Genomic DNA, 13327 nt, shown 5'->3' on the forward strand with positions numbered 1-13327 from the left:
TTTCCTTACTATTTTATTTTGCAGCATTACATTTTTTGTTCAAATATTTAACACGTGTTTTCTTTATAATTATCATCTTACATTATTCTGTTTATTGCACTATTTTTGATACTACTATATTTCTTTTATTTCTATATTTTAGTGTGTGTTTCATTTTTACCTATTGCATTTATCACCACCTTCCTGCAGTAGCTGAGGAAGCATTCTCTCTCCCCTCCGTCTTACATGATGGCCGAGATATTCCTTTCCTTTATCTTTTTGCCCAACCGGCATTCGGAATCTGCGCGCAGTCTTCCGAACGCCGGACAGTGGGCCACAAGGTGGACCACGGTCTGGTCCACGTCCGGTTCACAGAAGCACGAAGGGTCCTCCTTGAGCTTGAACCTGTGAAGGTACTCAGAGAATCCCCCGTGACCCGTGAAGAGCTGGGCCAAGACCGTACACTGCTCATACTGCATAATACCGCAATTTAATCCCCAACCTATGATCGCGATTATGGTATAATATATTCTCCCATGGATATCTTTTGTGAGAGGCAAATGCCTTGTAGTAGGCATTAATATACTGAAAATACTACAACTGTAATAAACTTTAAATAATAATAAAGTAAATCAGTCAGCTTTTAGAACATTGTCTTAAGTACATAAGGCGATGTGCAAATTTCTTTTAATGGAACCCGTCATCGGGGGCCTTTATCTCCCTCCATTTGGGACAGGGACTTTATTTAGTGATAATTTTTTCACGGTGACCATTTTATTTTTGTTTATCTCTCTCATTCTTCACAATTTCTATTGCTACATCATCTTACATCCATCACATTCTCTATTGTTCTCTTTCTTTCATTACCAATCTTTACACGAATCATTTCTCTTTCTCCGCCACATTCTTTGATGTAATTTAGGCCAGGGTTGACCAACACGCGCCCCGTGGGTCGCTTGCGATCTAGACATTTCTAAAATTGTATTTATTTTATCGAATTCATCTCATCAATGCATTGTTATAAAAACAGAGTAATGCACATTTAGAAAGCTACGTACGTATTATATATATATATTGAATAGAAAAACATTGACAAATTTCTCATTAAAATTTTCATATATATTAGTTTTTCCATTCTTATCTTGTTTATTTATATCTTATATTAAAATATAGTTTTGTAGATTGTTAATAAGTGTTACATTGTATGCGGCAAACTAAAAAAAAATTTAAAATGAAATTGGACAGTAGATTAAAAAGGTTGCGCGCCCCTGATTTAAGCTGTGATGGTTAACACGCGTATCATGCATTTTTTTTTTCTTCAAGATGCCAGGCGCCCGCAACACTCAGAGGGGCTATGCTGACAGAGCTAGAAGTTCATGAACTGGTTTGCAGCGGTGAGTGTATTTATTCTTCTATGCAGCAGTTTTAACAGCTGCACTGCTAATGTCTTGACCATGTTAGTCAGTAATAAACCAACTTTCTTGTTTGTTGTTTATTTGTTTAAAAAGAATTCAAATTTTATTGTACCATTTGCATATATAAGGTAATGAAATGTTACTTCGCGTGATGCCGGCGTCGTATTAGCTCATACAAGTTAATCGGTGGTCATCTCGCGCCGGCGCGAGACCGGCAACTTGCGTTCAATTTCACCCACCAAAATCCTCTCATCACACTAACCAATCTTATACATAATCTACAACGATGTTTGCCCATATGACGGTTCCACAATATAGAATTTTCAACACTTAGTCGGACACTGTTCCCGATTCGAATCCAGAAGACTTAACCTCGTGATCCTATACAAAAACCTTGATATACCACCGTTCAACTTATCGGATCTCAAAATATACTGCAGAATCTTCTAAAGATTTGGCCTGGTATATGAAGACCTCAAGGTATTTAACAAGGGGCCTCGTGAAAAGGTTCAAGGTCACCCAGAGCAACGGAGAGTAAGTAAGTACTAAAAACACCGACATGGCTCGAAGAATTTTTCGTCTGAAATGGCAGAGTGGCAAAAGGTTCTAGAGTGGCAATCACCAGCCTATAGACGCGGACATGACCGGATATATATATATATATATATATATATATTTATATATATTATACCAAAAGTAGCTATATATTAGTCCTTTTTTTAAATAGATTTTCCGCACACAAATGTTCTTTGATGTGATCCTCACAGTGACAAAACATGTTTCTGTTCCGTAAATCATCACCAGTAACACACCTTGGTACACATGTACCTTCTTATCATCTATATTTTATATCTAATATATAATATGTTTTATCCAGGACCTACTGCAACCCAGGGGGAGTGTTCAGCGGAACCTCGCTGCCCTCCACCCTGCAGATGTACCGCTGAAGGCACCCTCGACTGCCGAGAGAAACTACTTTCAGAACTGCCTTCCACCATACCGCATAGGACAGTCGAAATGTAACCAAGTTCACTTTACATAAATTCTTTTATTTTCCATAATGTGTAAACCTGCTTTATTTGTATAAAATATGCATTGAAAAAAAGTTATGATCCACAAATACGAACATACGGTATTCCACGCATTAAAGTTTAAGTTAAAAATCTATTTATTTCGTCTGGAACAAAACACCACAGATAAAATAGTAATATTAACATTAAAATATACGCAATTCTTACTTATATATATATAAGTTTAAAAAAGAGAATAAATAGCTCATTCGTCAACAAAAATCAATAATGCGTTTTTTATATTTAAATGCTACTTTATATTTAAATATTTAAATAAACATATTTAATATATATTTAAATAAACATTAATAGTGAAATATATTGGTATAAAAAATATAAACTTCATTTTACGTTAAAAAATCACAAGATATAATACAACTTGTTGATGTCAATTTTGACAGAAACAGAATAAGCCACTATTGCGGGCTTATTCTGGAAAACTAGATTTAACAATTCGAATTTTAAAAATGCAATCAACCTTTATATGTTTAAAATTTATTTGATTCTCAAATATCTTCATGTGTTACACACTGGCAGTGTGTTAAGAGGGAATAAATCTTTTACAGTCGCCTAGAACAGAACGAGATCACGGAAGTTGGTGCTGGTGCCTTCGTTCCAGTTCAGATCGTGGCTCGAATAGATCTATCCAACAACAAAATCGCGAAAATTGCCGCTGACGCCTTCAACGGACTAACCCACCTCACATCCTTGTAAGTTTATATAAGATTTCTTCTACACCTTCCATCTTCTGCTTACCACAAGAAGAAAGAAGACAACTCTTTTTACACGGTTTTATTTAGTTCGACCCGTGCGGAATTTGTTTATTTGGGTCAAAATTAGAAATTGAACTTAAACACCTTCCCGTTGTCAGATTGATCTGAAATTTGGTACACACATTTAATTTAGACGACAATACAATATAATAAAATCAATAACATTATAAATCTAAGCCGCCGATACAAAAAGTGCGGATTACATATTTTTCCTTAACCCCCTCAATATGGGTATCAAATGAAAGGGCTACACTAGTAAAACACGATGATTATGTCAAAATTTAAAATTCAAGATGGACGCCGTTCCAATATGGCGGACTAGGTACATATTTTTCCACAACCACCACAATATGGGTATCAAATAAAACCGTTTAACTTAAAAGTTTTTTTATTTACTAATATATACCTATACACTATATTGAACATTTTATTTGTCTCGTAATGTTAATAACTGTTCTCCTTCTTTCGTCCTGCTCTAACACTCACTTCTGAAGGCTGTTGAATAATAAAAACCACTTTACTTCACATCACACTTGAAGGCGTTTGTTTACCTGATAAGCACAACAATCTTTATACACAATAGGTAGACGTGTAGCGTTCACGTTTCGTATCCCTGAGCAGTATTATTACAATACTTCTATTAAATCATTCTAGAACGTTCGAATTCAAATTTCGAACGCCGATTTGAATTCAGATGCCATCAGTGATGTGGTCGCGCCAGATCGTTAAGAACGTGTAGACCAGAGTTCCCCAAACTTTTTTGTGTCGTAGACCCCTTGCCATGTTTTTCCGTGTTGGGTAGACCCCCTACTTACCTGATATTGATTTCCTGTAAATTTCTAACTGTAGTGAAGTTTAGTGTTAAAAACTTAAAGCAAAAACACATGTTAATTTATACATTTATAACTTGAATTTAAATTAAAACTACTCAAAATAAAATTTTGTATCTGTTATGTAGACTATACGTAACATTAAATAAACGTAAAATAAACTATAAATAAAATAACATAAGCAATAAGTCAATATTATTAGTGAGAAGGATGAACCTGATGCTTTAATAATAAATGATCAACATTTGGCGTCAATTTTGTAAGAGTTAATCTTAAATCTCCTCGGCTAATAATGTCCAGTCTTTTTCTTTTTTCGTTAGGAGAGGAGAAAATGGAGATCCACGATAGTGGACCCCCATTTTCATTTCATGGACCCCCAAATTTTTTCCGCTGACGTAGACCCCTTGCAGGTTGTCATAGACCCTTAGGGGTCGATATAGACCACTTTGGGAATCACTGGTGTAGACTGTAAATACTCTGTACACATGTTAATACAACTTCTTAGATTTCAATCCAAAATGCTCGGAGGGCTTAGTGAAATTTTTAATATGTCTGACTTATGCATTGAAAAATGGGAGAAAATGAAGGTTTATCTGATAAACATATGTTTGTTTTTTAATTTATGGCCCCGTTAGTAGAAATCTCTCGTCCACCCCACCTTGTAATAGACATGATCTTTTTATTTAATAAAATATTTTTTTACATACTTATTTTTATTTATCTTTCCTTACATTCGTCACAATGTCTTACATTCTCCTGGCTTATCTTTTTTTATGAGCATATATTCAAACCACAATAGCTTAAAACCAGAAAAAAACCAGAGGCCGTTTACCTGGAAAGCATATTATTTGGCCCTGAAGACAATCATTTACCTTATAAACACGTATTGACATAACACTTGTGCACACGAGGTAGACACTTCTGTCTACCTGATATGCTCATGTACGACCGCTATAATAATGACATATTGTTTTATCCACAGAGTTCTATACGGGAATAAGATCAAAGATCTACCAGCTGGAATATTTCACGGACTAACATCTTTGCAGCTTCTGTGAGTATATAGGTTCTGACATATCTCCTTATGGTGTACCTTTTAAATGGATTTTATGATTTCAATGTAGTGTGTTATTTGTAAGGTTTTCGGGGATGGGAAATACCCGTCATCCAATAACAGTGTTCAGAATCCCATGCAACCTCAGACTACACCACACTCACACTCAGTTACCACGAAGTGATATATATATATATACATGTGTATGTATGTATGTATATATATCTTAGTTGGATATTTTTAGACCCTGATAGTGCTCTCAAGGATGAAATGCTTAAACACTTCCAATTTTTTTTTAATTATCAGTGTATTGAAAGTATTTTTTTCTATAATTAAATTTACTAAGAATGTTCTTGTATATTTAATATATATATGTATATATACACACACGATATATAGCAAATTCCAAGTGTCTGAATCTCATGGTTAGAGAAATATCCTGATGAGTTAGTACATATTAAATCTACTATCTCCTACTTCATAAACTTAACAAACTGTCCCTCAACTCTTTTGCGGAATATCATAAAATCCATTCTTAACTGATATCTACTTAGCAAAAGGAATATTCTTACAAAATTTCAAGCCCCCAAACCTTTTGGTTACAGAGATATCGTGATGAGTTTGTAGATAGGTAAAAATGTAACACATACATAGAAAGAGAGAGATATATATATCTGTTTCTTTATTCTTTCTTAGGCAGATGCGATCAAAGCCAGTTTGATGTTTTTATTTATTATTCTATTTATAAAATATATTATACCGTATTTCTTATATGTATAAATGCTATATACATAAATATGTTTTTTATTTACAAATCTACTGTTTCCATACTATGTTTGACTGATCTTTCCTCGTGTGATAAGACTGCCAATTGTATTTTTTTATTATTATGAAACTATGCATATATAATCTAGCGTGTACAATAAAGAATAGTAAATAGAAAAAAATATATTTTTAATATGAAACATGTGTCCGACGTCTTTCAATCATCTTGACAGATAAATTATATTTAAATCATCAGTAAGAACTTATAAAACATCAACTTTTGTCCGTATTAATTAAAAAAATGAAAAAACTTTGAATACTGTCATGATCCAAATATATCTCCTTGCTGAACACCTTATGTATATATTTAAATTACAAATTAATTTAAAAAAATGCCTAAGAATTATTATGGTCAAATTATATGTAGGAAAAAAGACCAATGTTTAGCCACTTCCGCACATGCATGCTGCAACAAAGCCGACCGATTAGTGCCAAACACAGAGTCCTACTACACTAATCGGTGTAACATAACTCCTGAGGATGCCCCGTGGGGGGGTGAAACACGTGTTGAGTGAATTAACGGTGGCGGTTGTGTGATTCGCATTGTTTGCCGCATACGCATTTATCAGCGGGCTGGCGAGCGGTGCACTTTGTTGCACGACTACCACTGCATGTGCGGAAGTGGCTAAATATTGGTCCTTTTCTTACTTAGGACGTACTTCCGCAAGGTAACGCCTGATTCCATTAAATATGTCAAATTATATATCTATTAAACTATATTTGTGTTTTATGAAAAGAAAATTAAAAAAAATGTAGTTAAAAATATTATGGTTCTAATAAACCTTCTTGTGATACACCTTCTTGTTAAATTCTACTTTTATTTTTACTGAATATATAATTCACATTTTCAGGTTATTAAACTCAAACGAAATATCCTGTATTCGAAAGGATACATTCAGGGACCTCCAGAATTTGAAACTTTTGTAAGTATATAAATTATCAATAGAATATGACTTCTTGATACTTCTAGACATAGGTCCAGATGAAACCACTGGAATCAACGAGAACTACAATTGTTAAACAATCTACGAAAATTTATCAGCTTGAAGTAGATTGAAGGATGCTCACCATCCACGAGGCTCAGGGTCTAAAGACATGACACCCTGGGGCTGTATAACAGTGTTCATGGGGGTAGCAATATCACATCACACGAGATCCAAGACGCTATTCCAAACTCACCAACCAGCGCACAACCTGATGATGGCAATATGTCGTGGGCATGAGAAAGTGGTCGCACGAGACGTAATTTTATAAACTGGACTTCGTTAAGGCGTAAATAAACAAGACACTAATGATTTAAAAATAATTAGTTTATTTAAATTTAGTTTTATATAATTTAAGATTTAAGGCAGTAAATAGATTCTTTAAAAAATATCGCATTTATATCTATATAAAATTATTATGTATGTTTATACGTCAACATTTCTTTACAGATCACTATATGATAACAACATTCGATCCGTTCCAAACGGAACATTTGACTCTCTCACCGGAATCCAGACTTTGTAAGTATATATATGCTAACAATACCATTATTTGTATATTACATAAATCCTGTAAAATATTAGTTTGCAGCTGCCAAAGCTGTCTCTGGAGCGCCATATGTTCCCTGTTGTTTTGAATCCGTGGAATCTATGTGCCATTTGAGTTGCAGTAAGAAATGAAAAATTATATTCCACGGTGTTAAATAAAACAAAATTTAAAATGTTTACCATGATGCCGTGATAATAAATTATAAATAATAATAAATAATAATAAATAATAAGAAATGATAAGAAATGATAGTGAATGATAATAAATTATAATAAGTGATATTAAATGATAACAAATAAAAGTAAATGATAATAATTAATAGTAAATGATGATAAATGATAATAAATAAAAGAAAATGATAATAATAATTTGTAAATGGTAATAAATAATAATAAATAACATTAAATGATAATAAATAAAAGTAAATGATAATAATTAATAATAAATGAAAGTAAATGATAACAAATAAAAATAAATGTTAATAATAATTAATAGTAAATGATAAATGTTAATAAATAATAATTAATAATAATAAATGATAATAAATAATTATTTTAAAAGTGGACGTTGTTTTTAATTGAACACGGTACCAATGTAATATTGGCTTATTATAATATATAATATACCACGTAGTTAAGCAACTCTAAAACCATTTTAAACGCAAATTTATATCATACATTTGATATAATGCCATGATTATAAATACTCATAAAGAATTTTTAAGTTAAACCAAGTTAAACACGTTCAAATAATCATCAGTTACATTTTAAACCCTATTCTTTAGGCATTTAGGTCGAAATCCGTTCACCTGCGACTGCTCGCTTCGATGGTTAGCAGCATACCTACGTAAAAATCCGATTGAGACATCAGGAGCAAAATGTGACACCCCAAAACGGTTGAACCGAAAGAGAATCGACGCGTTAAGAGAGGAGAACTTCAAATGCAAACGTATGTATATGTTTGTTTGGACTTATTACCTTTTTCTATTAGGAAACCTACAGGACTGATACTTGCGATCAGTGATCGCGGGGTTGACGCCCGGGATAAAATCTTTTATGATTCACACTACGCATTAATTATATAGGATTGCTACAACACAAATACAAGTTTTTATACTATGAACAGCTGCGCCCTCTATGTAACGTAACAGGGCATATGATCGCCAAATCGTCTGCGATTGGCGATTATGGTATATCGCCTCTTAGATATCTCTGTGGGAGGCCTATGGCCCAGTTGACATCTATGGACTGAAATAGCAATGGTACAGTACGGTACAGTATGGTACAATACAGTATAGTGTAGTAAAATTTACTGATGTACAGTCAGAGTAATATTGTACAATGTAGTACATAATTCTATTATTGCAAATACAGCAATACGAATGCACTTCATTTCTACTTAAGATAGAGGGCTTTGTACTGGGCATGTATGGACTAAAAACAACGAATGTAACAATTAATTATCAATGTATATGTATATATATGTCATTAATATGTTTGCTATATGTTTTCTGATTGTAGCGGGCGAAGACGGAGGTGAGGTGGACAGGGGGACGTGCGGTGCTACGGAGGGATGCCCCGCTGCATGCGCGTGCGAGTGGGATGCAAGAGGTGTGCGAGTCGCTTGCGCTAGAGCGGGACAAACGGAGGTTCCACGCGACCTACCTATGGCCACACATGCACTGTAAATATAGTATATGTATTTACTGTTACTTCTTAATAATTGTTTTTTTTTAGGCAAACCATTTGACCTCTTTCTAGCCTGATTTTAAACGATGACAAAGTCTACATGCTTGTATAGAAACCTTTTCACTCTTGCCTTGAAAACTCCTAAGTTATAATTGCCTGGAATGAGCCTGGAATAGGTAGTTCCATTCTTTAGAAAGAAAAGGAGCAATATTTAGCCACTTCCGCAGAGTCCCTCTCTGTGTTTGGCACTAATCGGTGTAACATAACTCCTGAAGATGCCCCGTGGAAGAGTGAAAGTGCCGCATACGCATTTATCAGCGGGCTGGCGGGCGGTGTGCTTTGTTGCACGACTACCACTGCATGCGCGGAAGTGGCTAAATATTGGTCCTTTTCTTACTTAGGATGGACTTCCGCAAGGTAACGGCTGATTCCATTAAGTATTCCACTCCTTGTCTGTTTGGACTATAAATGTATTAGCGAAACGCTTAGTACAGGTGGAAGGAATTTCAACCGTACGTCTTGTTGTCCGATGGAAGATCTTTCTTGATGATGAGAGAATTATTTGGTGTAATTCCGATGCACACTCCGTTCACTATATTAATTACATATTTCTTAGAAACATCTTTTTCAACTTAAATATTATCATAGCTAATTAAATAAATTAACAAAATAATATATATAACTACCTATGAATCTATTGCAGGTTTCAGAACGCATCCCCATGACGTCACGATCGGATTACGTGAGGGTGTCTATATGACGTCACACCTTTTTTAACGTCTCCCACTATTGGAGGCTTCTTGTACTCTTATCTTTAGGAAGGAAAGGATCGTCTTATTTCATTCAATAATATAATCTTTCGTACTTCATCATTCATTCCACATTTCTTCTGCCTGTCTCTTTCATTCGATATCATTCATTCCTCACCTCATTCCTCAGTTTTATATTTCTATATATTATTTTAAACGTATCGTTCTATGTACTTTTAATTTGTATTTTACTTTATTTGCTATTCCATTGTTCACGCTTATTCTTATTTTAAACTTTTATTTTTACTGATTGCTTTTTCTGCAATTTTCCTGCAAAGCTCGAAGAATATTGGTATCTTATTGTCCTCCTATATGACGTCACACCTTAATATACAGTACAGTAAAAGTAATTCCAGGTTGATGGCGGACAACAACCTTCGCCAGATCAAGTCAGATGGCCTTTTCGGGAGGCTACCAGACCTCAGCAAGTTGGACTTTCGAAACAACGGTAAGCGTACAACATACACCAGAGTATATAACCTCATATGTACGACTGTACTGTAGTATACTACATTGTAGTAAAATGTACTACACTTCAATATACTGAACTGTAATATACCACGTAGTCTTCATAGTTTACATTGTAGTATACACAGTAATGTACCACATTATACTATACTGTAGTACACAGTGTAATATACCACATTTTACTGCACTGTAATACTCGTATACTACAAGTCGATGCACAGTTCTGTACCACATTACACTACACTGTAGTAAATATTGAAATATAACTCGTTGTATTGCATTGTTAAGTAAAAATACAAATAATGTATCCATGTTGCTGTATTTACTTTGACAGAATGTTTATGTACTAGGTTGTACCACTTTACTAAATTGTACTACACTGTACTGTATTGTACCATACTACACTGCTGTACTGTTGTTATTTGAGGCCATAGACGTCTACTGTGATGCTTAGGCCTCCCCCAAAATATTTATGGGGGGGATATACCATAATTGCCAATTGCGGGTTGAGATTCGCAGTGTGGTATTATGGTATCATCATCCTCTCATCATCCTCTGGAAATCTTGTTTGTGAGCAGTAGCAATCCTATATAATCAATGCACAAAGTGTGAATAATATCAGATTGTATCCCGAAAGTTGAACTTGTGATCTACGATATCAAGTCTCCATCCTTTACCACTGAGCTACCGTTCTGCTTATAAACTGTATACTATATGCTAATGTAATACACTTTACATACATTATACTGCACTCACGTATTGTAATACACACTGTAGTGTAACACATTATACTGTTATACACGACATTGTATTCTACTGTTCTGTACCACATTGTACCATACTGTAGTACTCACTGAAATGTAACACAGTGTTCAAACTGCGCTATAATATATTACACGATGATGTACTGTTCTGTACCACATTATACTACATTGTAAATAAGAAAAGGACCAATATTTAGCCACTTCCGCACATGCATTGGAAGTCGTGCAATAAAGTGCACCGCCGGCCAGCCCGCTGATAAATGCGTATGCGGCAAACAATTCGAATAACTGTTATGGGAACTGTTATATAGGATGGACTTTCGCAAGGTAACGCCTGATTTCATTAAATATTCCATTAGATACTACAATGTAGTTCTGTCATGTACCACATTCTACTGCACTGTAGTATACTAATTTCACCAACATGAGTACATTTTGTGCAGGGATAACGGAGATCGAGGACAATGCGTTTGATGGCGCTGCAAGCATGCAGGAGTTGTTATTGGACAGCAATCTACTGGCCACTGTCACCGACAAGATGTTCTTCGGTCTTCACAGCCTCAATACACTGTAAGGATATACCACACGTGTAATTTTGGACTCTTTTTAGATGCGTTTGGAGAATTTGTAGCTATATCTTAATGCTATTGTCTGCTTTACATTCACATTTTAATTTACTGGACCTTCACTGCTGAGATCGGGACCTCCCAGAGGGACCACAGCTCGTATATACTGCTATTTCACCGGAGGTAGTCATAGATTTTATAATGAAGTGTCAATGAAACGACATTACGTATAAATTTCGTTTATTAGAATTTATAACAGCCTTACCGTGTCTGATTGTACACATATATAATAATGTTCCACGAGATATCGTTGACCTTACTTCTTTTTACCTTTACCTCTTAGTTTTAATCTAATATATAAAATCCTCGTGTCACGGTGTTCGAACTTGAACTCCTCTGAAACGGCTTGACCGATTTTTACCAAATTTTATATGCGTATTTAGTATGTCTGAGAATCGGCTACTATCTATTTTTCATACCCCTAAGTGATAAGGGTTGTTCACCCTTAAAAATTTTTTTTAATTTTTTTGACGAAATTTTTTGTTTTTATATTTTTATGATACAACATACAAAAATACATACAACCCTAAATTTTCACCCCTCTACGATCAACCCTTATTTTTAAATTGAAAATTAAAAATATTTTTTTTGCAAAACAACGTTTGCGGGATCAGCTAGTTTTATTATAGCATTCAATGGTTTATATTTGATCGAAATGTATGGGAACTTTTTTTATTGTTATATTTTATTTAAAAAAGCAACTGTTAAGTTTCTCTTCGTCTGTTAGAGCAGCGCTAGCCAGCGGCAGCTTGCTGCTTGTAATGTTACAAATAATCGACGAAACAAAAGTGCATGTTAATTGCATTTGCCATATATTATAATTTTTCTTTAATACAGTTATGGTGTTGAAATGAAATAAACGGATTCAATTGAGAAAATCCTTATTTATTGTACACACAACCACTATACAAAGATAGGCGCGTCGGAGTGAGAGTTTATTACGGCGGGCTTGCGTGTGCGCACGCCGAGCGTCCAGGGATCCGGGCCGCTGGCTTACGTCACTGCGCTAGGGCGCGCATGTTGCAGCCGCGGACAGGACAGTCCGACGTAGTGGGACTGTCCGCAATACAGTAAGTAAGAAAAGGACCAATATTTAGCCACTTCCGCACATGCAGTGGCAGGTGTGCAATGAAATGCACCGTATTAGTGCCAAACAGAGTTTACTCTGTGTTTGGCACTAATACGGTGTAACATAGCTCCTGAAGATGCCTCGTGGAGTGTGAAACACGTGTTGAGTGATTTGGTGGCGGTTGTGTGATTCGCATTGTTCGCCGCATGCGCATGGGCTGGCGGGCGGTGCATTTCATCGCACGACTACCACTGCATGTGCGGAGGTGGCTAAATATTGGTCCTTTTCTTACTTAGAATGGACTTCCGCGAAGTAACGCCTGATTCCATTAAATCCATTAAATACGCGATACAGTAGTCATTGAATACATGTTTTATACATTGCTCTGTGGCGTGCATATCGCGCGCCATTCCAATACGCGTTG

At 35.1% G+C, this 13327-nt stretch overlaps 1 protein-coding gene across 1 annotated transcript in view; it reads left to right on the forward strand.

The window, feature by feature from the left end:
• Positions 1–13327, forward strand: part of sli (slit guidance ligand) — a 201440-nt gene that overhangs the window by 155281 nt on the left and 32832 nt on the right. The window contains exons 7-16 of the mRNA XM_068770014.1: positions 1303–1373; positions 2272–2413; positions 3031–3174; positions 5050–5121; positions 6798–6869; positions 7380–7451; positions 8264–8427; positions 9000–9162; positions 10333–10424; positions 11652–11778. Coding sequence (XP_068626115.1) covers positions 1303–1373; positions 2272–2413; positions 3031–3174; positions 5050–5121; positions 6798–6869; positions 7380–7451; positions 8264–8427; positions 9000–9162; positions 10333–10424; positions 11652–11778 — 1119 coding nt within the window. The remainder of the gene's footprint in view (positions 1–1302; positions 1374–2271; positions 2414–3030; positions 3175–5049; positions 5122–6797; positions 6870–7379; positions 7452–8263; positions 8428–8999; positions 9163–10332; positions 10425–11651; positions 11779–13327) is intronic.

The sequence above is a fragment of the Battus philenor genome, unplaced genomic scaffold, assembly GCF_028537555.1.
Source record: "Battus philenor isolate CCGP_79_NKW_IND1 unplaced genomic scaffold, ilBatPhil1.0.hap1 SCAF_29, whole genome shotgun sequence".
NCBI classification, from domain to species: Eukaryota; Metazoa; Arthropoda; class Insecta; order Lepidoptera; family Papilionidae; genus Battus; species Battus philenor.